We start from the raw sequence: 24,121 nt of genomic DNA on the forward strand, positions 1-24,121 counted from the left end.
TAGATGTGGTGAGCGTGGATGACACGCTCAGCCGAGCATGGCGAGTTGACTCCCGCAACCATGCACTCTGTGCGTGGTGTTGAAACTAAGCCCCGCGTACCAGGCATGTCAGCCCCTCGAAGGGTCGAATCGGCTTGCTTGTTTAGACGAGCGAGTGCAGTCACACAAGGTCCCAGCTATCTGAACCCGGGGTAAGGCGGGAACGCGCATAAATGGCCGATGGCGCACGAGACTGTGCACCATGTCTCTGATGCTGCAGCCGGGTGGCGTGTGTGCAGCGCGCAGAGCGATGAATACTAATCCAGCCGTGCCGTCGGCTCGCCTACCGCTCCCTATTTGACCTGGCACCAGCTAGACGATGGAGGCTTGTGTGCATTCGTCGTGAGCGCCTGTCGAAACGAAGCATCGTCCTCGGCTCGACGAAGGTCGGGCCAGCTCACGTCTCCGTCGTGAGCAAGGGAAGACAGCAGTCTGAGGCGCATCAGAATCAGCGTACTGGGTGTACGCGAGCATCGATATGTGCTGCAATGACAGTTGAGGGGTGACTGTACGCTGGCGATAACGAGGACGGAAACGACGTGGCGAGGAGGCGCGCAATGCTCCTAGCCAGGGGTCGTCGTCCGCATTGGCCGGCAAACGCTGTGAGCGCCGCTGTTGCTCTCCCTCAGCAGTATGGCCAGTGCCGCGGTTCTTGGGAAGGAGCAAACGTGGGCCCTGGCCGAGGACAACTGCCTCATTCGTGCGCATCCTTGCACGCACTTGGCAGGAGCCGTGGCGGGCGTGTGCCATCGTGCTTTCCAAGGTCTTTGTCCTTCATGTTGGTTCCTCAGGCCGCCGTCCAACTTAGGATTCCAACGCCGAGGTAATGGAAGTGGCCGCGAAGCTGCGGTTCTCTGACAGGCACCGTACCCAAGGGCTCAACACGCGAGACGCAGCAGACACGCCATGCCAATGTTTGCGGCGAGCGATAACGTCGTCATCGCCCGGCAATTGACGACGCAGCATCGGGCGCCCGTGCGCGGAAAATGCCGTACCAACGCCCTGCAGCGTCCCCCCATGGGGAATGGCGTCGCCCAGCCCAGGGCGGGTCGTCAGCGAACCCCGTCGCAGCCGCTCTCATGGACGGACATACGAGACGGGCGCCTTCCATTGCACAGACTCCCCAATCACCCCGCCAAGGCCCGTGGGTAGGACGCCGTCCATTATCGCTACGAAAAACGGGGAGACACAAGGCGATAGGCGAGCTGCGGGAGGAACAACAGATGGAGGGCTTGGGGGCCGCCGCTCGTGTCACGGCGTGCCAACTTCAGCCCTGTTGCGCAACAAGGTTGGAACTACGGGTCCATCCAGGGGGGGGCTTTCTTCATGACTGTGCCTTGTCGACCGGGCTTGCTGCTTGCTTGCGTGGCTGGCTGGTCCCTTCCCACCCCGCCACGCCCGGAGAATACCTGCGAGAACGGTCGCGCTCTCTCTCACTCTTACCCCATCGGCGACGCCGACCGTCTCCACCGTCCGCGTACATCAACGCTCTTGGCCACCGAACCCATTGGGCCGGGGCGAGACACTTGCGATGCCCGGCTCCAAAGGAACCGCTCGACAGTGGGCCTCCCGACCGCAACGGGCCAGTTGCCGCCGCGCGCCAAGCGGCGACGCCCACGAAGCCTGATCCGCGTCGCCCTAGCCCGTCAGCCAACCGACAAACTTCTCTCCCCCGTGGCACCAAGCTCTCGGCGGCTTCCACTGCCTCCCCGTGTCGACGCCACGGTCCACCACCCGACGATGTGAACCGCTCCCGGGCCATCTCTGTCCGTGCCTGGGATTCCGACCGAGAGACGACCAGCGCCGGTCCGCCGCCCGCCGTCATCGCCGCGACAGGTTCCAAGAACACCCCGGCCGAGACCCAATGAATCAACCCAATCTTGCATGTTGCCAAGACTGACGTGCAAACCCGCGACCTTCGATTGCCTTGATGACATGACCAGTCCGAGGACCCAGCGCCGCCAATCCTACTCTGACCCCGGCTGCCACGTCCTGCCGTGTGGATTCCCAATATCCTAACCCCGGCCTCGACATCGCGGAGTGCAGTGCCGTCGCGCGGCGTCTTCTGCCACCTGCTCTTCCTCTGCTTGCATCCCCTCGCCCTCACCCGCCGACCTCGCGAGACAAACCTCCAACGCCCTGCGTCGACGCCGAATCATCCCCGAAGGCGACTGGGCCTCGCCTCTATGGATTCGATCACGCCCGCGCCCGACAATACAACCCCTCAGCGTCATGGCGAACATGTCCGTGGCCACCACGATGGCAAACCTCTAGCATCCGACCTGCGCGACGACGCGCCGCCGCCTTCGAATCGCTTCGCCTTCACCCCGGCCCAGCTACACACTCTCATAACTTTCCGAAGCCTCCCGGCCCTCGATGCTTTCGGCGGCCTGCGAGGTCTCGCGGCCGGACTCCGTACCGACACTGCTGCCGGTCTCAGTGCCGACGAGACCACACTTGATGACACCATTGTGTTCGAAGAGGCCGTCGCCGCCGGCCGCGAGGGCCGCACGCCTGAGTTACGGGCAGCCGAACCGGTGGCCGCGGCGCCTGCGCACCATGCATTGCGGTTGGGAGAGAGCCCGAACCCGCACTTCATCGACCGCAGGCGCATCTTTGGAACCAACCGGCTGCCGCGGCGGCGGCACAAGTCTTTCCTCAGGCTTATGTGGATTGCTTTCAACGACAAGCTACTGATCTTGCTTACGATTTCCGCCACCATCTCCCTCGCCATTGGCATATACCAGTCCGTCGGCGAGGCTGGTTCGTCCAATATTGAGTGGGTAGACGGAGTCACCGTCGTCATTGCCATCATCATCATTGTTCACGCTACCGCCGCCAACGACTGGCAGCAGAACCACAAATTCGAGAAGCTCAATGAACGAAACCAGCAGCGCGAGGTCACCGTTGTGCGTTCGGGCAGGGCCCAGAAGATATGGATACACGACGTCCTCGTCGGCGACGTCATGCACATCGAAGCCGGTGACGTTGTCGCCGTTGACGGTGTCCTCATCCAAGCCTCCGGCCTTCATATTGATGAGTCGTCCGTATCAGGAGAGTCCGGTATGGTCCAAAAGACGGTCCCTGCTGACCACGATGCGTCGCACGCATCCCTTGCCGACCCCTTCATCCTGAGTGGCACGACGGTGAATCGGGGAGTCGGCCGCTACCTCGTCACGTCGATTGGAGCAAATTCGACGTACGGACGCACGCTCATTTCCCTGCGGGAGGACGTGCAGGTCACGCCTCTCCAAGAAAAGCTCGGCCGGCTGGGCAAGCAGCTCATCATCTTCGGTGCCGCTGCTGGCACCATCTTTTTCATCATCCTATTCATCCGTTACCTGACGCGCTTAAAGTACATGTCCAGCAAGGGCCCGTCAAGCAAGGCCGAAACCTTCTTTCACATCCTCATCCTCTCCATCACTGTGGTCGTCATTACTGTCCCCGAAGGCCTTGCCCTCAATGTCTCGGTCGCCCTGGCCTTTGCAACGAAGCGAATGCTCAAGGACAATAACCTTGTTCGGCTCGTTCGCTCCGTCGAAATCATGGGGAATGCGACCTGTGTCTGCTCCGACAAGACAGGCACGCTGACGCAAAACAAGATGACAATCGTGGCCGGCCGCGTGGGCGCCGAGGATGGCTTCGACGACATGGAGACGACTACCAATGCGGCCGGACAGCCTATGCCGAGCTCAGCTGCTGCCCGGCCCAACTCTTCGGTCCAGCTGGCTGCCTCATTGTCCGACGAGGTCAAGGAATTGATCAAGGATAGCATCGCGCTGAATTCGACGGCCTTTGAGAGCGTCGAGTCGTCAGATTCCGACTATTTCGGCTCGAGTACCGAGACAGCGCTACTCAAGTTCAGCCGTGATCACCTCGGTATGGGGTTGTTGAGTGTGGAGAGGGCCAACACCCCAATCGTCACCTTGCTTCCCTTTGAGTCGTCGCGGAAGTGGATGGCTGTTTTGGTCAAGTTGCCAAACGGTAGATACCGCCTCCTCGTCAAAGGCGCCGCCGAGGTTGTTTTCGAATATTGCGCTTTCTTGATTGGAGATCCAACATATGTCCTCACAGCCGCCCGCCTCACTGCGGACGACAGAGCCAGCTTCAACGAGACCATTACAAACTACGCCAACAACATGTTGCGACCGGTTGCCATCGCTTACAAGGACTTTGACGCATCTGAGATCTTTGAGAACCCAGACGACGACCCAGCCGCGGTAAACCTAGAGTGGCTTGCATCGGGACTCATATTCATTGGCGTCTTTGGCATCCGCGACCCCCTCCGTCCCGAGGTCATCCAGTCGGTCCGCAAGTGCCAGGATGCCGGGGTCTTTGTGCGCATGGTCACGGGCGACAACTTCCTGACGGCCAAGGCTATCGCTGCCGAGTGCGGCATCTTTACCGCCGGTGGCATTGCCATGGATGGTCCCACCTTTCGCAAGCTGTCGCCATCGCAACTGGATGCGGTGGTCCCGCGCTTACAGGTGCTGGCGAGGTCGAGCCCGGAGGACAAGCTCCTGCTGGTGACTCACTTGCGGTCGATGAAAGAGACCGTCGCCGTAACAGGCGACGGAACCAACGATGCCTTGGCGCTCAAGGCCGCGGATGTTGGTCTGGCCATGGGAATGCAAGGCACCGAGGTTGCAAAGGAGGCTGCTTCCATCATCCTTCTCGACGACAACTTTGCCTCCATCGTCAAAGCATTGAGCTGGGGGCGCACCGTCAACGATGCCGTCAAGAAGTTCTGCCAGGTAAGAGATGAGCCGTCAAAACGATTTGGAGAAAAGGTGGCGCTGACCATGACGACTCAAGTTTCAATTCACCATCAACATCACTGCCGGTACGCTTACGGTGATTTCGAAGCTTGTCGGCGACTCCATTTTCGATGTTGTACAATTGCTTTGGATCAACCTTATCATGGATATCTTTGCGTCTCTCGGTCTTGCCACGGATCACCCCTCGCCTGACTTCCTCAAACGCAAGCCTGAACCCCGAAACGCATCAATCATCAGCATCACAATGTGGAAGATGATTCTTGGACAGGCGATTTATCAGCTCGCTGTCGTCTTCACCATTCACTACGCTGGCTGGGATCTCTTCGACGTCGACACCCGAAATGAGAAGCATAGGCTGCAGACACTGGTATTTAACATCTACGTCTGGATGCAGTTTTTCAACCAGCACAACTGCCGTCGGGTCGACAACAAGCTCGACATCTGGTACCAAGGCGTCCTGAAAAACCCGTGGTTCATCGGCGTGCAATGCCTGACTGTGGTGGGGCAGTTCATCATCATATTCAAGGGAGGTGAAGCCTTCAACACAGTACCCCTGACCGGGGCCAATTGGGGCTGGAGCATACTCTTTGGTGTCTTGACTATCCCCCTTGGCGCACTGATACGTCAGATTCCCGATCGATATGTTCTGGCGTTTTTCCGGCTCTGCAAAAGAACCTTCCTCTTTGTCACCAAGCCGTTGCGGCCGCTGCTTTGCTGCTGCTCATGTTTCTCTACACTTCGGGCGCGCAAACGTCAGAAGCTGAACGGCGACCAGCAACAGGAGATGGGAGCCGTGCACAGCAAGCCTCCAGAGACCAGAGGGACAATGCAATCGCAGGTCTCTCAGGATGGACAGACTACTCTCAGCGAGGGCACGGATGTTGCGGAGAAGACGCCAAAGGTGGTGGATCTGCAAGGGATGATTGAGGCTGCCAAGCTTGGCCGATCTTCTGGGACGGACATTTTGGAGCTGCATCCCAAGACGGTGAAGGACGACCCGATATTGAGGACGAGAAGCGACGTGCGGATTCCACCCAGTCAAGATGTTATGCTGCAGAGATTCATGGCGCGCGACGAAGAGGAGTCCCGTGGTCGGCGGAGTCGTCGGCGGACACCAGCGAGAGCAGTTTGGGTGGAGCCGACGCGGCCTGTCCGGGCAGCGCAGCCCGCGCGCCCTGGCCAAACCACGACACGCGAGAAACGCGGGTTGACCTGGGAAGGACTCTTGAGGTCCAAGAGGAGGTGAAGCTCGGAGCAAGATGAATGTGCTTTGCGGTGGGCATTCGCATGACTCGCGCCGCACAGACACTCTTGCATCGAGAACGACTATAAGTGGAAGAGCGGTGGCACGCCAGCCGCCGGTGCCCTTACGACTTCACGATTAGTACTTACCAGCACATAGAGAGATAATATAATTCCTGCATGTATAGTGTATATACTCTTATCGACTCTTTTAGAGGCGCAAATACTGGTCATTGCCCTCATGTGTTGAACGGCTGCCAAGCTACTTGATATAGGTTGGCTTGAAGAGGCCTGACCGATGACGAGGAACGTGCCGATCGTTGTTATCGTGCCTCTCGCGCCTCTCGGCCCCGTCGTGGATGCTATGCCTCCAGTGCACCTCATGCCTTTGGTCCTGGTCTGTCCGTGCTATATCGCCCATGAATATACTCGCTCTCCTCTTGGCTCTCCATGCTCTCCCCTTGGTCGCTCTGCTCGCGTCCCGCAAAATTGTCGGTGTCCCTCCTGCGTTGGAACCAGCGTTCTCGCAACAATCCAATCACGAAGCTGCCGTCGTCGCGCCCAGCGCCTCGAATCTGTGCATTATCACGGTCACAACGTCACAGAGGGGCCTGTGTCTCAACAGGCGCACCATGCCAAACTACGGAGGCTGGGCCGGCCATCCATCATGCTGCACGCCGCTGCAGCCACGACGCCGAACCGTGCGTGCCCTTCTCTGAAGCGAGGAGGACAAGCCCCTCGAGTACTTTACGTCTCTATCGGCAACGAGGCCAACGAGGGGAAAAGCGGTCGCCACTACCGTAGCGCTAAACAAATTCGTCTTGCACTTTCACCTATATATGTGGAATTGCGGCAAAATATGACTATAGGGAGCCAACGGCGCTCTTAAAGAGCCATTTCTTGGCAAGATCTTCCGGAGGCTATCTTTCTTAGATGCGAAGAAGCCTAGGGTATCTTTCTTTCCGACGAGAAATAAGCACATCAATTCGCGATATGGCAAATTACCTCCAACTCCGTAAGGGCCGATCCATCAATGCGGCTGGCGGGGTGTGTAGTCGTTGTCGAATCTCCTCTGCCGCCCGCGCGTCATCCAGAGGCCATGACGCAATGCTTCCCATACATTTTACATTTACTCTACATAAAGTTTTGTGGAAACGTGGTTGTGCCGTTCCTCTAGCCCCCCCAGGCATCCGCGACCCTGCCCTACCAAACGGGATCCATGGCGGGACGCGGCTCGCGATCACCACCTTCCCTGTTAGGAAGCCCGAGCGGCTACTCTTCACGTAATGAGTCCCAGGCGCTGCGTCACCACGGGTTTCACTTCGACTCTGCAGCACCCATCGCTGGCTCGCACGCTGAATGCAATGCAGACGGCGACATGTCCTGGCATTGATGCGCAGTGCGGCAAACAAGGGCGAGGCATCGGAGGCACGACAACTCTACGGGGTTCGACAGGTATGTGAACCCTGAAAAGTATGCGAGGTAGCCAGGCGAAACAGCCACGACAGGCATGAGAGGCTCGACAGGCATGAGAGGCTCGACGGGCAGTAGTGAGGTGAATGCTACTAGAGGCACGGCAGTCACGACAGTCACTACAGCCACGACAGTCACGGAACTCACGGCCGTTACGACACGAACAAGAAGGGTCCCAGCCTCGACACATCAGAGCCACGACAGGAACAGGGCGCACGATGGGGACAATGGCGTCAACGGGCTTGCAGATGCTGAACTAGTCTCACAGACCAGGGGCCATGAGGCGCGGGCAGAGCCATCGTCACCCTCAATTTTCCTATGCCACCCCCTTTGACGCTCCGGCCACCCCTCACGGCACCAGAAAGTCGTCAATGTGGACCCTCTCGAAGAAGCTGATGTGCCCAAACCCGACCCAGTACTGCGCCAACCTGTTTGGGGAGAGGAGCAGAAGCTGGCTCTCAATGTACTTGTCTGCATGTGCGCCAACACGATCAGTGATTCGTCACCAGCAGAACGATGTCTTCGCCGAGACTCACCTCGCACAAAGCCGGTGCCTGCGATATGGCCCTGGCTGTGGACCACTCTGGCACCGACAAAGGGCTCGTCCGCTGCCACGCCGACAAATCCCTTGGGGCCCAGGTCGTCAGCCACGAATGTGTACTCGCCGCGAGGCACATTCGGGTCGCCCGTCAGCTTGATCGCCTCGAGGCGGCCGCGATACATTCGCGCTTCGGCCCGCCTCTTCTCCCACGCCTCATCCGCCTCGTCCTCGTCTCGGACCAGACCCAGCTCGGCATCGGTGGCGGGCGGGTCGTCTGGCTGGTTGATGAGCAGAAACTCGCAGCCGTGGCCGCTGTAGTCGCCGACCCAGATTCCCCGCCACGGCTTGGTCGGCGTCGGCGTGTACAGCACGGGGTCGAGGGTCGAGTAGGTGATTATCTCCTCGCCGATGTGGACGCCTGTCAGGCCCAGATCTGGCGGCCCACGGACGGCTTGGCCCAGGAGCCTCGGCGGCACCGGCGTGCCGGCCATCTCCATCCACTGCCGAATACGGAAGGTCTGGTCCGAGACCTGCCACTTAGACCGGGGCCGGTCGTCGGGAGAAAGGTTGACGACGCCCTGGCCGGAGCGGGCGCCGGACACGTGGTGGCGGGCCGGGATCGTCGGCGGCGGCCAGATGTTGTCGTACGGGTAATCGGCCTCGAGCTTCTCCTCGGCCGTCTCGGGGTCCAGGGGCCGCGTTAGCAAAAAGTTGCTGAACATGGCGCCCATGCGCTCCTCTAGTGTCATGGGCATCTCGTCGGCGAAGCGGTTAGCGCCGGGTCGCGACGAAAAACCTCCGTCCTCCTGCCTGTCTCGGACACGGAACTGCACCACAGGCTTGTCGAGGTGCAGTTTGACCTGCGGCTCGAAACCATGGATTATAACCTGGCTGTCCGCTGACCAGTGTTGAAACGTGCTCCGGCTGCTGACTGCGAGCAGCTGATACCCCTCTATGCAGCCGCGCCGCTGATCGAAACGCGTTATGATCAGCTTGCCCATCAGGTCCCTGTCGCAGAACCAGATCTTGTATTTGGGTAGGAACCAGACCCGGTCGTGGGCCACATAGAGTTCGCGATAGCTCGAGCAGGGGCCGGGCCTGGTCACGGCTTGGCCAGGCACGTTGCGCTGGACCAGCCTATGCCAGTGGAAGTCGGATATGGCGTGCTTTCGTAGCGCCCGGCAAGTGGCTGAAACGAAGGCGAGATCCTGAGCTGACAGGTTGGACAGGATAGCGTCGACGAGCTCTGGGGGCAATGCCAATAACGACATTGGGGTGGCTCTTTGCCTCTTCCGCCGCGTGTCGGGATCTTGTCGATGATGCGCCTGTTTCTGCCGTTGCTGGTGCGCTGCGGACTCGCCTGTGACGCAAAGTCAGCCCTGCCGCTCTGCCCACCAGTCCAGTTCCAAGTCAGACGCCCAAAGAGGTGAGGGGAAGGAGATTTTCATCTTGGAGGTCATGCGAATCATGCGCGACGGTCGCCGAAGCCTAATCTATTCATTTGGCCGAAGCCAGGGAAGGGATCCGGGAATTCCCAAGCGCAATTTCACACACCTTTCGGTATCTCCCGAGGTCGCTTACCGGCGCCTTGCGAGAGTTGCGAATCTCTCGACATACTGCGTGAACTTGACTGGAGACGCGGGTGTCTCGCGCGGCGGCTAGGCAGGTCGTCGAAGAGGCTCAGATTGTTCTCGTTCTCGGCGTTGATGCGACCGTAGTTGGACGGCGACGTCGTCACCGACGTTGGAACGACGGGCAGAACGTCTGTTATTAGTGGAGGGTCCGACGAAGGTGCCGACACAGGTGCCGACGATGGGGACAAAGGTCGTTGCGCAGGTGGCGAAGTCGGCGGATTTAATGGTGAGACTTCTGGGGGCGGCTGCGTGGTGCCACCTGAGGGTGAGTCGTCGGATGCTGGCTCCGCAAGTCGCTTTTCGATTGACGACGAGGAGCCAGCCATGACGTCTGAGACTACTGTGAAGGACGGGAGGTCGAGAGCAAAGATCCCGTGTGATATCGACTGGGAGGCCGCGCTTGGCGGAGGAGGCAGGAGATGCCGGAGGCTCAGAGTGGAGACCTAGGTAGGTAGGCACAGTCGCATGCACAATGCAAATGCAGGCGCGGTCGCAGCCGCAGTCGCAAGTCGCACGCCGTGAGTCGCACTCTGTGCCGTCGTCGCCTTTGGACCGCAGCTGCAGGGTCAAGACAAGGTTGTGTTGGGTCTGTTGCTGGCCGACACCGGTGTGTGAAGAAAGGTGGAATGGCGCGCGGCGTGAAGAAGGGGACCGACCTAGTTCGCCTGTAGTCGCCGCCTCTGGAGGCTTAACCCGCCTGGGGTTGATAAGTCGGAGGAGAATGAAGTGAGTTTGCAGGCGACGGCGGCCGAAACGCCACCCAGCTCATGGGGTCCGCGGAGCCGGGCGAGTCTGCGGACTGCCTGGAGCTGCCGGCGGTCCTCCAGTTCTGGGGTCCAGCGACGCGTGCTGCGCTCGCGAGGCTCGAGGAACAGAAAGCTATTGGTCGCCTGGCGGGCCGGCGAAGCCCGGTCGGAGGAATGACGAAATGCTCGAGCTTGGTCGTCGGCCGCCTCCTTGCTGCTCCTCCGCTCGATCGACTCGTGCTGCGCGAACGAAGTAGAATTAATTCGTCCTAGTGCGGCCGTGCTTGGGCGGCGTCGTCGCGGGGGGGCAAAGTCGTCTTTACCCGTTGGACTGGATGGAACCAGAGACGGGATGCGACCAGTTCTGTACGTGGTAGGCAGGGGGGTTTGAAGCCGGCTCTCTCTATTATTAGCGCTCCGCTGCCACGCCGGCGCTTTCACCGACGGTACCAGAGAGTCGCGCCGCTGGTGGGGTCGCGTGGAGGGACTATTAGCCGTTTGCTGCTGTGCTAGTCGTGGTAGCAGGATCAGACAAGGCCAGTCCAGGCAAGGGACTTTGGGAGCTGGGACTTTTTGAAGCGGCAACGGGTCGTGGCCAAGAACAACCCATTACCGCGATCCGTCAAAGGCCAACGCCGCCGGCTGCGTCTCTCTTCCCACTGACAATGTTGGATAGTCTGTTGCCTTGGTCGCTCGGCGGCAGGCGGGCGGTTGGCCGGGGTAGCAGGAACAAAGAATTGGTCGGCGGCGTATGCAAGGCGTAAGCGGCGCCGTCTCAGCGCATCCAACGGCGCTGCCCTGGTCGTGTTGGCCGAGTCGCAACGGGTGCGCAAGACAGCTATCGAGCGACAGTCGTGGTCAACTCGCCATGGATCTCTGGCTGCGTCTCTCCATTCGACCGTCGGCCACGGAGCAAATCTGCATGTGCTGTGATGCAGCCACCGGAGTGCCGCCAAGCCTCCAGGATATCCCTGGCCGAAGTTGCGAAAGTGCAGCTCTGTTGGACGCAAGAACAGGGTCAGCTGGATTTTGCCCTGGCCGAGGCACAAGAGTCTGCGTGAAGCACGGGACTTGGGGGCTGAGCGATGCCGTATTGCATGCCCAGGTGAGGTCGACGAGGAGGGCGAGGAATCGACGTTCCGGGTCAGTAGGCGGTCGTCAATGGAGAGGCAGCGTGTCCACACTCCGGGGGGGGAGGCGTGGGCGTTGGGTGGTTTGCGCCTGCGTTTTCGTTCACAGAGGCTCCTTCCTCTGCCTGTGCGGCATATGGAGCATTGCAGTAGCAGAGGAAGGTACGAAGGTGACATTACCCTATGTCGTACCTCCGAGCCCAAGATGCAACGGGCGGTACATACCTACCTTGGTAGGTACAGTGCAGTACCTAGGTAGTACTAGAGGTAACCAGGTTACCTGTTACCCGTCACCTCAGCCATCAAGCACGTTTGAGGCAGGCGCCCTCGCCCGCCGGCTTTTCAGGAAAGTCGAATCAAATTTCACCGCTCGACCTCGTCCTGCGCTGCACTCTTGCATCTTCATGGCACAGGCCCGCGGCGACGATGGACGGGCATGCCTCACAGACCACCCGGCTCTGCACACCTTCTCACCGTCCCATTGATCAACCTTACGATACCTCGACGGTCAGCTTCGAGGGTCGTCCGCTTGGAGCCCGTCCTGCACACCTGCACCGGCCACCCCCAACGTAGCTACCGTTGCAAACAAACGCGCCTCCCTCGTCAAAAACCCACGGCGGCACCCCCCCGCCATGTGGTCGACTTGGACGACACCCAAAGCTACAGCAAGGCCATCCAGTGGCCAAAGACTTGTCATTGCGACGTACACAAGTGTCTGTTGAGAAAGGTAGTACTGTACAAGGTATGTAAAAGTTGACAGCACGAAACCGTTTGACTTTCGACGCGCCGTCCCTGCAACCAACACCGTCGTCCCAGCCGGCAGTCGTCGATCCACCTAACGCCCGGGGTTCCTGATCCCACAAACACTCAGGGAGCTGGACATGCACGCTGCCTCCACATCTCCGTGTCCAGGGGACCGTGATCTTCCCTTGCTCCCCAGCCAGCCCCTCGTCGCCCCTCCCATATGTGCTGCTAGCTTTAGTGGCCAGCAACTGGGGTAAACCCGGCCAGTGAGGGGTGACGCTGCTCTGAAGAAGCTGATCCGACCACTAGGGACAGACGAAAGCCGGCAAGCTACGGGCAAGAGTGCCGACGTCCGCGACTCGCGGTCAACCCGCAACCGTTTTCTCGGCAGCTGAGAGGCCGCTCGTTTAGCCGCGGCAAGTGTTCATGCGAGCAAGGTCGTCCTGGAATTTGGAATCCGAATCCTGGCGTTGTGCCGGTCGACTCCATACCCTGCCTTGCAGACCAAGGCAGTGATCGTCACATCGAACGACTTTGTTCGTCGTATTTCATTGGATCTGTTAGGCACTTGAAAGTTGCGTCCGCTTTCACCGCCGCTCATCGATCGATTGGGAAGTCCTGACAAAGCTTGTTTGGACACAGCGTCACGGTCCTGTCACGGACTCTCGGCAGACGGTAAGAGCCACGGGCGAATGGTGCCAATCAAGGTGCCAATAATGAATGGTCTGATGGCGGCTGCAAGCCATGAGGCACCAGCTGTTGCATCTTGACCATAGCACGCGGAATAACTTATGCCAGCGACGATATAGTTCCAGAACGGGAAGTTGACAACTAGTCAGTCGTGTGGCCCGGGCACACGGTTGGCGCATTGCGACGAATCGGCAGAGGCAGTTGGAAGCAGACCTCGGAGTATTAGTGCGCAATTCTCTATCGGCCTGCCGAACTCGTGTGTACGACTTACAATGTATCGAGGTCGACCCGGATGACGGATGGCGGAAGACGGAAGACGGAGCATACCGCCCATCCCAACTCAAGCCTCGGGCACAGGGTCAGGGCAGAGCAGCCACAGTGCCGTTGGCGCCAGACTCTGGGGGGGATGGTTGCAGTGAGGCGTTGCAGATCAATTTACTGCGTCCGAGGAGCCGACGACGGTGCGCAATTATGGTGGCCGCCACCTCCTTGGCCTGGCAGGACTAGTCGCGAAACGACCACAGTTTCATCTGGATCTGAAATGGATCTAGATCCCCTGCTGGGCTCTGCCGCTCGTGTTGGACCCCCAACCGTAGCAAACCGGTATTATTGATGCACGAGAGCAAACGAGAGACAAAAGTACTTGGGCCAGGCAGGCAGTCCAGCAGCGCTGTATCCACAGACCCGCGATGGACCAAGCCAAGAGCCGAACTCTTCTCGCAGCAGGACACAAGCTTGAACCATTGGCGCCCGGACGAGAGAAGGGCGGAGCATCGCGGGAGGACAAGGTTCCTGTGGAGCAGCTCCGAGGACCAGCGAGCTTCCTGTTTGGGCGAGCGCCAGTTTCTGGCTCACGCCCAGCCACGCCACAGCTTCCAGAAGGAAGGGATCCGTCGGCGTTATTGACATGACAGGTTAAGCCAGGCGCTCAGGTGAACCAGGACTCACCGCAAAAGCCCCTGCTTCACCTTGGACGAAACAGTTTGGACGAACATCCGCCTGGAATAGATCGCGGGGCCCTGGCCATGTAGGGTCCTAAGGTTACATCCAGCGATGTCACCAATAGCGGAGGCTCTGCGCGCGCGCCCTCACCAGCCACCCGCGCCCGACGTCGTGCCCAGCTCAGCACAGTATCGTGTCGTTAGTACACGAGCGCAAATATGGCTCATGAATGAGTGAACTTGGTACGAGGTACCGTAATTGTTACTGCGGATTGCGCTCATGCCACGTTGCCATCGGCGACGACGGCAGCAGTTGGCTTGACCTTCGCGAGGGCATCTTGGAGGCGGGCCAATGAAGACTGCACGTGGGAGCGACGAGTCCGGCTTTTTGAGGGAGGTGACGGGCCTTTTGCAAGTTGCGCAAGACAATGATCGGATCAAGGATGCTCACTCGGCCGAGCATAGTCCTCTAGGGCGCGCGAGCGAGCCGGGCCAGACCAAGTCGGCGTACGACTAGCCGTCGCCTGACAGGATCGCCAAAGTACGGCGTCACTGGAGAGGTCGACGGCTCCCCGTAGCGCGGTCCCTTGGTGGACGATGATACTCTGTGACATGAACGACGGTCAGTTTCAACAGCATCACCCCATATGGTGGGCTGAACAGCAAGCAAACAGGCGATATTACGGCACTGCACCGTACGGACCACAACACGGCATGCGCATAGCCACTCTTGGCCCACGGCAAAAAGTCCCTGACGTCTGGGTCGCGGACGATCCCGGTTGCCGAGTTGGGATGGTAGCTGCGCTGCACTCGGAGGTTTTTTTCGTTTCGCATGCCGGGCATGCTCACAACCACTCGGCCACCTTCCCTTTACCGCGGGACGAGTGGAGGTTTGAGTTTGAGTTGCAGCAGTGCCGCTGCACTGTCGCTCAGATGCGACGCTGCGGGTTCCTGACCCAACCTGACGATGGGCATGAGCCGTGTCTCACATGCGCGGGACGGGGGGGAACGTGGGGCCAGCCAGCAGCACGGCTAGACGAACCTGGAAGACATGCCTGGTTGTGCAGCAGAAGAAACAAGGCCCGACGTGCTCGTTGCCCGAGAGCACAGCTGCGGCAGCAACAGCAGCAACATCAAGACAGTGGACGTGTGCCCACAACGCATGAACCATGATGCATTGCCTCGACCCGTGCCTCGCTACCGAACTTACATGGGAGTGGAACACAGTACAGTACCCGTCTAACCGCCGCTGAAGTGCTCACGACCACGCTTAGCCCCTGGCTGACGCCTGACAGCTCGGGGCTCAGCGCCATCGGCGGCGCCTCGTGGACGGTGCCGTGGCGTGCACCCTTCACGGCATTTGTCCATCTGGCATCTCAAACCAAGCTCGACACACCAGACTTATGCACGGCACACCCGCCTGACAGCCTGCACACCAGTGCCAATGCACAATTGGGGACCAACGGGTCTAGATCCAGGACTCTCGGTTCCGCGTGCTGTGTCGATCGAGCCCATCGGGTCGCCTCCATCGTTACCCATCCATTCGCTCGGCGCGCCCGCCTCCTTTGGGCAGCTCGCGGGCTCTCGCCTCGCAGACCTTGTTCTTCTGTCCTAGACACGGCGCCACGCGTCCCCGTCTTGCTTGCTTGGTTTGCACGGCTGGATTGCCTGTTGCTTGGCAGTTTGCCCTGTTGCCTGCTTGCTCGCTGGCGTGCATCCTTTGCCTACGGACCCGGCCCCTCGCTCGCCCACCTTCCGACCCCGAGGAGGCCCGGATACCGATTCGGCAGGTAACCCGGGCACGGCGGCACGGCAGCCCGCATCCAACGCCACCGGGGGGGTGTTTGACACCCTGCTGGCTACGACCCAGCGGCAGCTGGCAGAATCTCCCTTGGCTACATACTGTAGCGCTCCCGGGCCACACGAATCACCCAACAGAGGCACCATTCGTGGTTGATCACCACAGGGGTGCGTCTCTGTGCGCGACCATCGTCATCGAATCCCCTGATCATTGACCTTGGTCAGGCCAGGTCAGGTCCCGGGCCACCGGTGGAGAGCCCACCTCCGTCCCCCTTCCCTCCACACTATCCTGGATGCCCGGCCCCATGGCGTCCCTGTTACCGCTCATCTCGGAGCTGCTGCCCATGATCCTGCCCGCCGAGACGCACATCACCAGGGCGGAGCAGTTGACGCCGCGCCACCCTACCGTCGAGGGTCCCGTCACGTCGCGACCGGCCGTCGTGGGCCGGTGCGACAAGATGTGCGCTTCTGGTGGGTGGTAACCAATAGCCCCTAGCCTTGGCGGGGACGCTGGAGCAGGTTAATTAGTTGCTAATGGATGATACGCAACATATAGTGGTGACGACGCGCCCCAAATCGTGCTCGCCCGTGAAGCATAACAGCGAACAAGGTATGTGAAACCTCAAGCTCGGAGGTATGCTGTCTCCCGCGTTATAACCCAGGGCCTGCCCATGTACATTCGGGGGTAGGTTCCCGTGACGAGGCTGGGCTTCTGTTCAACTCGCGCGGTCGTGGTAACCTGTTCCAGATGCCATCATCTACGCCGTGTCGGGCACCGGCGTCCTCGTTGTAAACGAAGGAGGCTTCGGCAGCGGCGACACTGGCGAGGACATAAAGGACGGCGATAGCGCGGACGAGGAGGGCGCGGACGGCAACCACCTGCGACGCCACGCGCTGCGGCCGGGGGACTTTGCCTTTGTGCCGGCCTGGACGGAGCACCAGGTCCGCAACGAAGAAGGCGACGAGGACGTAGTGTGGGTGGTGATCCAGGGCGGATCGCGTCCCGTGGGCGCCACCCTGACGGGCTGGGGAGGCGACGAGGTCTTTGCGGAGGACTAATAACGCACACTGCTCTTGTTATGCCGGCCGGGGATTGGCAACTATTGAAGGATTGCATTGCAGTCGAGACGATGGCTCCGTCGCCTGCCGCAGCACGCCCGTTGGCGACTTGGCGGCCGCTTACTTCAGCGGTGCCGTAGCACTTGATGAAGTTCGCCGGGCCAGTTGTTATCCAGGCGCAGTGTTGCCTGAGTCCTCGCATACACTAATGAGTCTTTCTATTTGCCAAGGTACAAACATTCAGTTGAACAAAGGGGTCTCTTTCCATCTGTCGGGCAACGATTTCTGCCCAATCATGTGCTTAGCAGTTACAGCACATGCAACCTCTGACGAGGTGCAGATCTGATCCCGAGAACCACACGGAGGTCCTGGTCGTATGCAAGAATTGCATGTCCAAAGAGTCCATAAGCATCGACAGCACGCCAATGTATTTGGTAGAGATAAACTAATGTAGTTGTCGAGACCACCCATGATGCGCGGCATGTCAGACGAATGACACACGAAGGAACAACCAGGGAACAGTCTTTATGCGAGTTGACGAGAAGATGGCACAGACATCGAATAGCACCTTTTATCGAGAATTTCCTGCCAGGGGCGTGGCCAAGGCGAGGTCAAGGGCAAGGCAGGGACCGCAGCGCCCGAGCCTTGGGAAGGCGACGGCACCAAGCCTGCAGCGAAACGAAAAGTCCCTCGCGCTTCGGGTGACCGAAGTGTGGCAGGTATCCAACAGGAGCAACGGGGGCAATGGGAGCAATAACAGTAACGAGGAGTAGAATGGGTTATACTGTTGGAAAACGGTGAAAGTTCATCAGAAGCTGGCCGAAGCGCAGAGCTCCAGGCAGTGCTATTTGCATGTACAATGATTCCATGTATCGTCATTATTTCCTAGCCCATCCAAGAAAATTAGCCGTGGGAATGTCGCTTCCGTGAGAGCCAGCTCACTACGCACCACGGTACGATCCCGGCTCCCTTCCCTGGCTACCTCGTTGCATCATCGCCGTCCACCCAGACTCCTCCGCTCATGAGACGGCTGAACGGACCATTGGCCCGCGCCAACTCCTCGACGCTCGTCCCCTCCTCAACCTTGATTCCGTCGTCAAGAACAATAATCTTGTCTGCCACGTGCATCATGTCTATACTGTGCGTGACAAGCACAATGGCCATTTCGTCGGCCTGGTCGGGCATGGCACTGATCTCTGTCGGCGACTTGCACAGGCTTGACCGGCCCCGGACCAGGTCTCCGATGATTTGACGGACGGCGGCCGCGTTCTCGGCATCGAGAGCGCTCGTGGGCTCGTCCATGACGAGAAGCCGTGGGCGACGAATGAGCGCCCGCGCAATGCACAGCCGTTGCGCTTGTCCGCCCGAGAGCGTCAGCCCCCCGTCCCCGACGATGGTATCGTAGCCCTGCGGAAGAGATGCGATAAAGTCGTGCAGATTGACTGCCTGTGCTGCGTGCATGACCCTGGCCAGGCGATCGGACGGTGGCTCCGAGTCTGCCGCCAGGCCATACGTGATGTTGTCGGCTATGCTGGAGGGAAAGATGAAGGGGGACTGCGGCACGTAGGCCACAAAGGAGCGAAGACTTTGCATATCGACATCGCTGTGCGGGACATGGGAGAACGTGAGCGCTGATCCGCCGCCGCGACGCCCCGGCGGAGGGTCATACAGACCCAGGAGCAGAGAGACGACGGTTGACTTGCCGCAGCCTGACTGGCCGACAATGGCAGTACACTCTCCAGAATTGATGTCCAGGGATACGTGCCTGAGGACTGGTTCCTCGGGCTGAAGGGGGTAGGCAAATGTAAGCCTGCGCATTCTCACGGGAAGAGGCCCGCTGTGAAGCTTCCGTGAGGACTGCTCGCAGCCTCGTCGCTCCAGGAGCAGGCTGGCATACTTCAGGAGCTGCGTCGCGGCAGCCTGAGCCATGGTGAGCTGAGGTATGCCACTGAGAATGTCCGAGGCGTTGCCAATGCTGAAGACCAGGACATTGACGACCTGGAGCATCTGCGTCACCTCCCTCTTCAGACCTCCTGCCAAGAGCACCATGGTGTAGTAGAAGATGAGTGCAACGAGCATGTAGCCCATCGACTGATAGAGGCCAAAAAGCCAGCCGCTGTACGCTGCGCGCCTCAGCCCGAGGCCGAGCGTTCGCCTGACCGTCGCGTCGTACTTGCGCGTGAAGTGGTCCTCCATGGTTAAACATCGCACGACACGAAGGTTGAGGAGAATGTCGGTGGCCAGGGCGCTCGAGTCTTCAGCACCGTCATTGCACTTCGCCTCCCACTTCGTGTTGACCGCCGCGTATCCTTTCACCGCGCCGAAGACGACCGGCAACGGCGCGAGCACGACGAGCGTTAGCCGCCAGGAGGTGGCCATGGCCCAAATGACGGCTATCGAAACGGTTCCGGCGACGGTGAGGACGATCGGAACGAACCGTCCAACGATGCTCCTCATCTCTTCTGGGCTCCGCTCGAGAGCCTCGCTGATGCGGCTCGGCGAGTTGCTCTTGTCGTCAAACCACGATATTGGCTGTTGGAGGATCCTCTTCAGTGCCTCGACCCTGATGTTGTCCACCCATGCCTGTGCGACAATTTCCATGAGATACCGACCGCCACCCCGACAGATACCATCCACAAAGGCTATGGCGAGGAGGTACAAGGCCCACTTTCTCCCCTCGGCAGCTTTATCACCTGATGACCACATGGCACTCAGAAGATGTCCCAAGCAAAAGCCAAATGCCGGTGTAGCCGCAGACCCAATGAGGCAGGTGAGTGAGCCAAGTATACAGACAATCTTGTGCAAGACTCCTAAAGCAGGCCAAAGCGTTTTCATCGTTGCTGACAGGCTCGAGCCGGGAGGGCACTGGTCCGTAGGCTCCTTTGCCTTCGTCGATTCCTCCAGACGCTTTCGGGTGGTGACGCGACGGAGGACTGATATGTTACTTCGCCGGTTGGCAGCCCCAAATAGGAAATTGTCGTCGTCTTTGTCTGCAAAAGGGTCCAGACTTGACCCCTCAAGCAAGACAGGGGACAGCATTCCCACACTGCGACTCCTAGACCGCTCACGATCCGGAGGTGAAAATTGGTCGTCGATGAACTGCGAGAAATCACGCAGGTCAGACTCTATGAGTGTCGTCAGCCGTGCGAGCTGAGGTTTCTGAGGAGGCATGGGTGGTTCCCAGAGCCCGGATATGACTCCGTTCCAAGACGAAGCGGACTCGGAATAGATGGATGGCGGTATGTAGAGCAGCGTTCGACTTGAGCTCTCTGGGCCGTTGGAGGCATTGAGCGTAGTGCATGACTTAGACCATGATGTTGGTGACGAGCTTCGGGCGTCGCTGGTCGAGAATCTCGAGAACTGAACGCCTTTCTGTACTACGACGTTGTTGTCATCGTCGTCGTCACCATCCTCGTCTTCGTCAGCCCCGCCCGATAGAACGGCGAACGCCCCCTTATTGCGAGTGGAAAGAACGCTCTTGGGTCCTTGCTGGACAATGGAAGCGTCTTCCATGACATAAACGTATTCGCTCTCTTCGATCTGCGCCATGTCGTGAGTTATGATGATGGTCGTCTTGTCTTTGCGCCACTCTCTAATGCCATCCATGACGAGGCCGCGCCTCAACTTATCTAGGCCGCTCGTGATCTCATCGAGAACGAGGACTGCGGGATCTCTGAGCCGGGCTCGGGCCAATGCTATCATTTGCTTCTGTCCACCACTCAGGTCGAAGCCTCCGGGTCCCACCAAAGTGTCGAGCCCGTTCGGGAGTTCCGCAAGCAATGACTGAAGGAGAGCGAATTGGCAGGCATCAATGACGTCCTTGTAGCGGACCAGTTCAGGGGCAGGGTGTGCCGGGGCAATATTGTTGAAGAGCGTGTCGTTGAAGAGGATGCTCGTCTGCTGGATGACCGTAATGTTTTCGCGCAGCCAGTCGCGATCCAGCTCGTCTGCCGGCCGTCCATCAATCAAGATTTGCCCGGTAAGTGGTTTGTACAATCTGGCAATTAAGTTTGCCACGGTGCTCTTGCCCGAGCCACTCTTGCCGACGACGAAGGTGGTTTGGCCGGCAGGGAACATGAAGCTCGACGGCTCCAGGACCGTCTTCTCCGGCCGCGAGGGATACGCAAAGCTTACCTAAATTTAGGTCAGTCGCGTCTTGTTAAAGTCGTCGGAGATACTTACGTTTCTCAACTCGATGCCGCCTAGCTTGTGGCCGGGCCGGAGTCTTGGATGTGCGCTGACAGCGTTGGCAGGTGGCGGCTCAGAGTCCGACTTCTTGCCGATGCCGGAGAGGAAGTTGCCCGCGGCCATGCCTTTGGAAAGGACCAGCCAATGTGGTGCGACCGATTCAACACCCTGAAACAAAGCCAGGATGGCGAAGAAGGTGGTCAAGACATGTCCTGCCGGGAGGCCGGACTGCACAAGCACCACGCCGTACCAGAATCCGACCACGAACATGGAGACAACCCAGAAGGCAATGTAGCCGAGCTGGAACGCATTGCACTGAGCCTGAATGAGATATTGACCCGCCGCACGCTTGACCGCGCGGTAGTATTGTTGAACATTGCGGTCACAACCGTCGTAGACTTTGACAAGCTTAATGGCGGAGACGGAGGCGGACGTGAGCTTCGAGGCCGTCTCCAGGTGGGTCTTTTGTGTCCGAATGGCAGGGTCCATTCGCTTCGTGGCATGGGACAGGATGATGATTGAGACCGGGACCGTAGCGACGAGAACAAGAGTCAACTTCCACGAGTGGTAGAGAGCGACACCGAGCGAAGCGAGGGCGGACACAGTATCGCAGATGAGGAGACCAAACACCTGCGATGTCGCGAGCTGAAGTTCTCGTGTTTGTCTATAGATGATCAGCATTCTGAGAAAACTCATCAGTGGGGTCAACTTGTGCGGACATACGTCTGAACTGTCACTAGAAGACTGGACATGGCCCGTTCGGATGTGTCGAACCAAGCCAAGTCACGATAGAGGAGGCTCTTGAAAATGCTTCGGCGCGCGCTTTCTGCCTGAAGCTCTCCGAATGCGATCCAAAACGACAGCAGAGAGGCACTGGCAAGCCAGTTCCCGAGCCCGAGGCCGGTCAAGAGCAGACACCATTCCGAAACGCCCTGAACAGAGCTGTCTCCAGATCGGATGCCGCTGCCAAAGGCGGCAAATATGTCAAAGATGCGACCTAGAAATATTGCAAAGACGGTACGAAGGCCAGCAGCCGCGGTGGAAGCAAGGATCGCCGCAATCAGGGTCGCCAGGTGTGACGCTTTGGTGAAGACAAAGAGGCTGGCCAACGATGCCTTGGCGTGATCAGGCGCCGGTGGCCCAAGGGGAAGTGAAGCATCGGCCGGAGGCGGCGAGGCCGCCGCTGCCTTGGCCTCGGTCGTCATGTCTTCATGAGGCTGGGACGCTGATGATGGGCGACGCAGAGAAAGCCGTCGGAGGAGAGCACTGGTGACAAGTCACCATGGCGGCATCTCGAGAAGGAATACTCTGAGGGATTGCCCGACCCGCGGCTGTGGCGGCATTATCGCGCCAGCCTAGGATGGAGGCGTCAGGGACCATCGCTTGTGGCTTGGATGTTTGAATGCATACTATGGTATTGTCCTGCGGCCATTGTTGCGGGGCGATGGTGAGGTCTGGCCCGGGCACGCAGCCGCCACAAGAACGCCCTCAATCGCAGTGCTTTCCATCAGCATCCGCGCAGCGGCTGGCTTTACCAAAGCGTGTCCGTTTCATCGCAGAGGCGTCTCGGTCGGCCTGAGACTGCGGCTCGACACGGCTCGTGCCGCGGGACGATGTCTTGTGTTGAACCGGCACCCAAGCCGTCACCGTGCACGATGTCGTTGCGGAGGTGAAACATTTTGCGAGAAACGATGAAGCAGACGAGCGTATGAGAACTTTATATGGTGACAGAGCTTGAGGCTGCACCAGTTGTTGTAGTTATACTCGCTGCCCATGTAGGCTACATGTTGGGAGTTGCGGTTTCCGACCAACACTTGACGTCTGTCTGGTGCCTACACAGTGCAAATGTACGGTGCCATCGCCGTCTGCGCACGTTACGCTTTTGATGTCATTGCCCCTCCATATCCGCATGCAGCTCAAGGCATGCCCCACGCCAGCTCAAGGTTTTGAACTTTTGGCAACCCCCGTCATTCCTCAACTCGACAACGAAACGTCGAGACACTGCAAGAACAAGCCGACCGACTCACAACTATAGCACAGCAGCGACGCCGAGGAGCTGCAAGACAAGATGGATCCCATGGAGAGCATGTCCGGGGCCCCGGTGCCCAAGGACTTCAACGCCGAGGAGGCCATCAACATGGAAGAGGTGCGAACAGAGCTTCGTCGCTTCTCGATTCTTCGTTAACCATGAGCCCGATAGATGGAGCAGCAATTCGCCGTCAAAGGTAGCCATTGCCCGACCCCCGCGCCACGTTGACCGAGCTTTCCCCGCTGACCGCACCGCAGTCGTTCAGCACATGCAGACGTACTGGTCGATCCTCGAAAAGGTCAAGGGCTCGACTCTGCGCCTGACCAAGATGGATGACGACATCTATGAGCACCTCACCACCGACTTCCCCGAGTTTGATCCCGCGGCCACCATCGACGAAGACGAAATGAAGAGCAAGACGGGAAAGGAGCGGTGGCGCAAGTTTATGATGGCCTACGACAAGACGATTGAAGACTACAACTTTGGCACCATGGTGCGCAACAATCCCAAGGTCGAGTACGAGGAGGACACAACCATTTTCGGTGAGTCGCCTTTGTTTCTCATTCGGCTTTGAGACAAGACTGAGCTAAGGCCATCAGTTCCTCGCATGCAATTTTACGCTATTGAGATTGCCAGGTAATACTCCAGGTCCCCGATGCAAATCCCGCCCCTTTCATTGCGGATGGCCATTCGTGCTAACGCCGCGCAAGGAACAAAAAGGGCCTAAACGACTGGATCTACGAGCGGGCGCAGGCGGAAAAGAACAAGACCAAGTAACGGACCCTTTCGAACGGTAAATGTACGCTACGAGACTCGGGCATGGCAGCCGTCGAGCGTGGCAGGTGGAGTACGAGGACGAGCGTGGCGCGTCTGTGCTGAGGTAGACATGCGCGAGCAACGGCCGCGGGCGCGGCGCATCGCCACGGCCAACGCCATGGCCGCCGCCAATCTGCACTCGAAATGGTGAGATTCGATCCGGCTTGATAGATGAACGAGAGAAATCAGGATAGCTGTCCGCTCATCACCGGCGGCCAATACCTAGACGACCGATGGCCGTGCCGCCTCTTTGCGTGCCGCCGCCGCGCGG

At 59.2% G+C, this 24,121-nt stretch overlaps 5 protein-coding genes across 5 annotated transcripts; 3 read left to right on the plus strand and 2 right to left on the minus strand.

Moving 5' to 3' along the window:
- Positions 1 to 2,225: 2,225 nt before the first annotated feature.
- On the plus strand, positions 2,226 to 6,063 carry PLICBS_008773 (uncharacterized protein; the record flags this gene model as incomplete). Its single annotated transcript, XM_018324760.2, has 2 exons — positions 2,226 to 4,793; positions 4,855 to 6,063. 2 exons carry the CDS (start codon positions 2,226 to 2,228, stop codon positions 6,061 to 6,063), a joined length of 3,777 nt encoding a protein of 1,258 aa, XP_018176154.2.
- Positions 6,064 to 7,881: 1,818 nt separating this feature from the next.
- PLICBS_008774 (uncharacterized protein) lies at positions 7,882 to 9,344 on the minus strand (the record flags this gene model as incomplete). Its single annotated transcript, XM_018324759.2, has 2 exons — positions 7,882 to 8,003; positions 8,069 to 9,344. 2 exons carry the CDS (start codon positions 9,342 to 9,344, stop codon positions 7,882 to 7,884), a joined length of 1,398 nt encoding a protein of 465 aa, XP_018176153.2.
- A 6,719-nt stretch (positions 9,345 to 16,063) lies between these two features.
- On the plus strand, positions 16,064 to 16,817 carry PLICBS_008775 (uncharacterized protein; the record flags this gene model as incomplete). The annotated part of the gene is made up of 2 exons (XM_065601454.1): positions 16,064 to 16,229; positions 16,507 to 16,817. 2 exons carry the CDS (start codon positions 16,064 to 16,066, stop codon positions 16,815 to 16,817), a joined length of 477 nt encoding a protein of 158 aa, XP_065457526.1.
- A 978-nt stretch (positions 16,818 to 17,795) lies between these two features.
- PLICBS_008776 (uncharacterized protein) lies at positions 17,796 to 22,210 on the minus strand (the record flags this gene model as incomplete). The annotated part of the gene is made up of 3 exons (XM_018324752.2): positions 17,796 to 20,951; positions 21,000 to 21,669; positions 21,729 to 22,210. The coding sequence occupies 3 exons, from the start codon at positions 22,208 to 22,210 to the stop codon at positions 17,796 to 17,798; spliced, it is 4,308 nt and encodes a 1,435-aa protein (XP_018176146.2).
- An 863-nt stretch (positions 22,211 to 23,073) lies between these two features.
- On the plus strand, positions 23,074 to 23,811 carry PLICBS_008777 (uncharacterized protein; the record flags this gene model as incomplete). The annotated part of the gene is made up of 5 exons (XM_065601455.1): positions 23,074 to 23,151; positions 23,206 to 23,230; positions 23,292 to 23,576; positions 23,634 to 23,670; positions 23,745 to 23,811. The coding sequence occupies 5 exons, from the start codon at positions 23,074 to 23,076 to the stop codon at positions 23,809 to 23,811; spliced, it is 492 nt and encodes a 163-aa protein (XP_065457527.1).
- Positions 23,812 to 24,121: the final 310 nt, after the last annotated feature.

This window comes from Purpureocillium lilacinum (assembly GCF_023168085.1).
Source record: "Purpureocillium lilacinum CBS 284.36 DNA, scaffold_6, whole genome shotgun sequence".
In the NCBI taxonomy this organism is placed as follows: Eukaryota; Fungi; Ascomycota; class Sordariomycetes; order Hypocreales; family Ophiocordycipitaceae; genus Purpureocillium; species Purpureocillium lilacinum.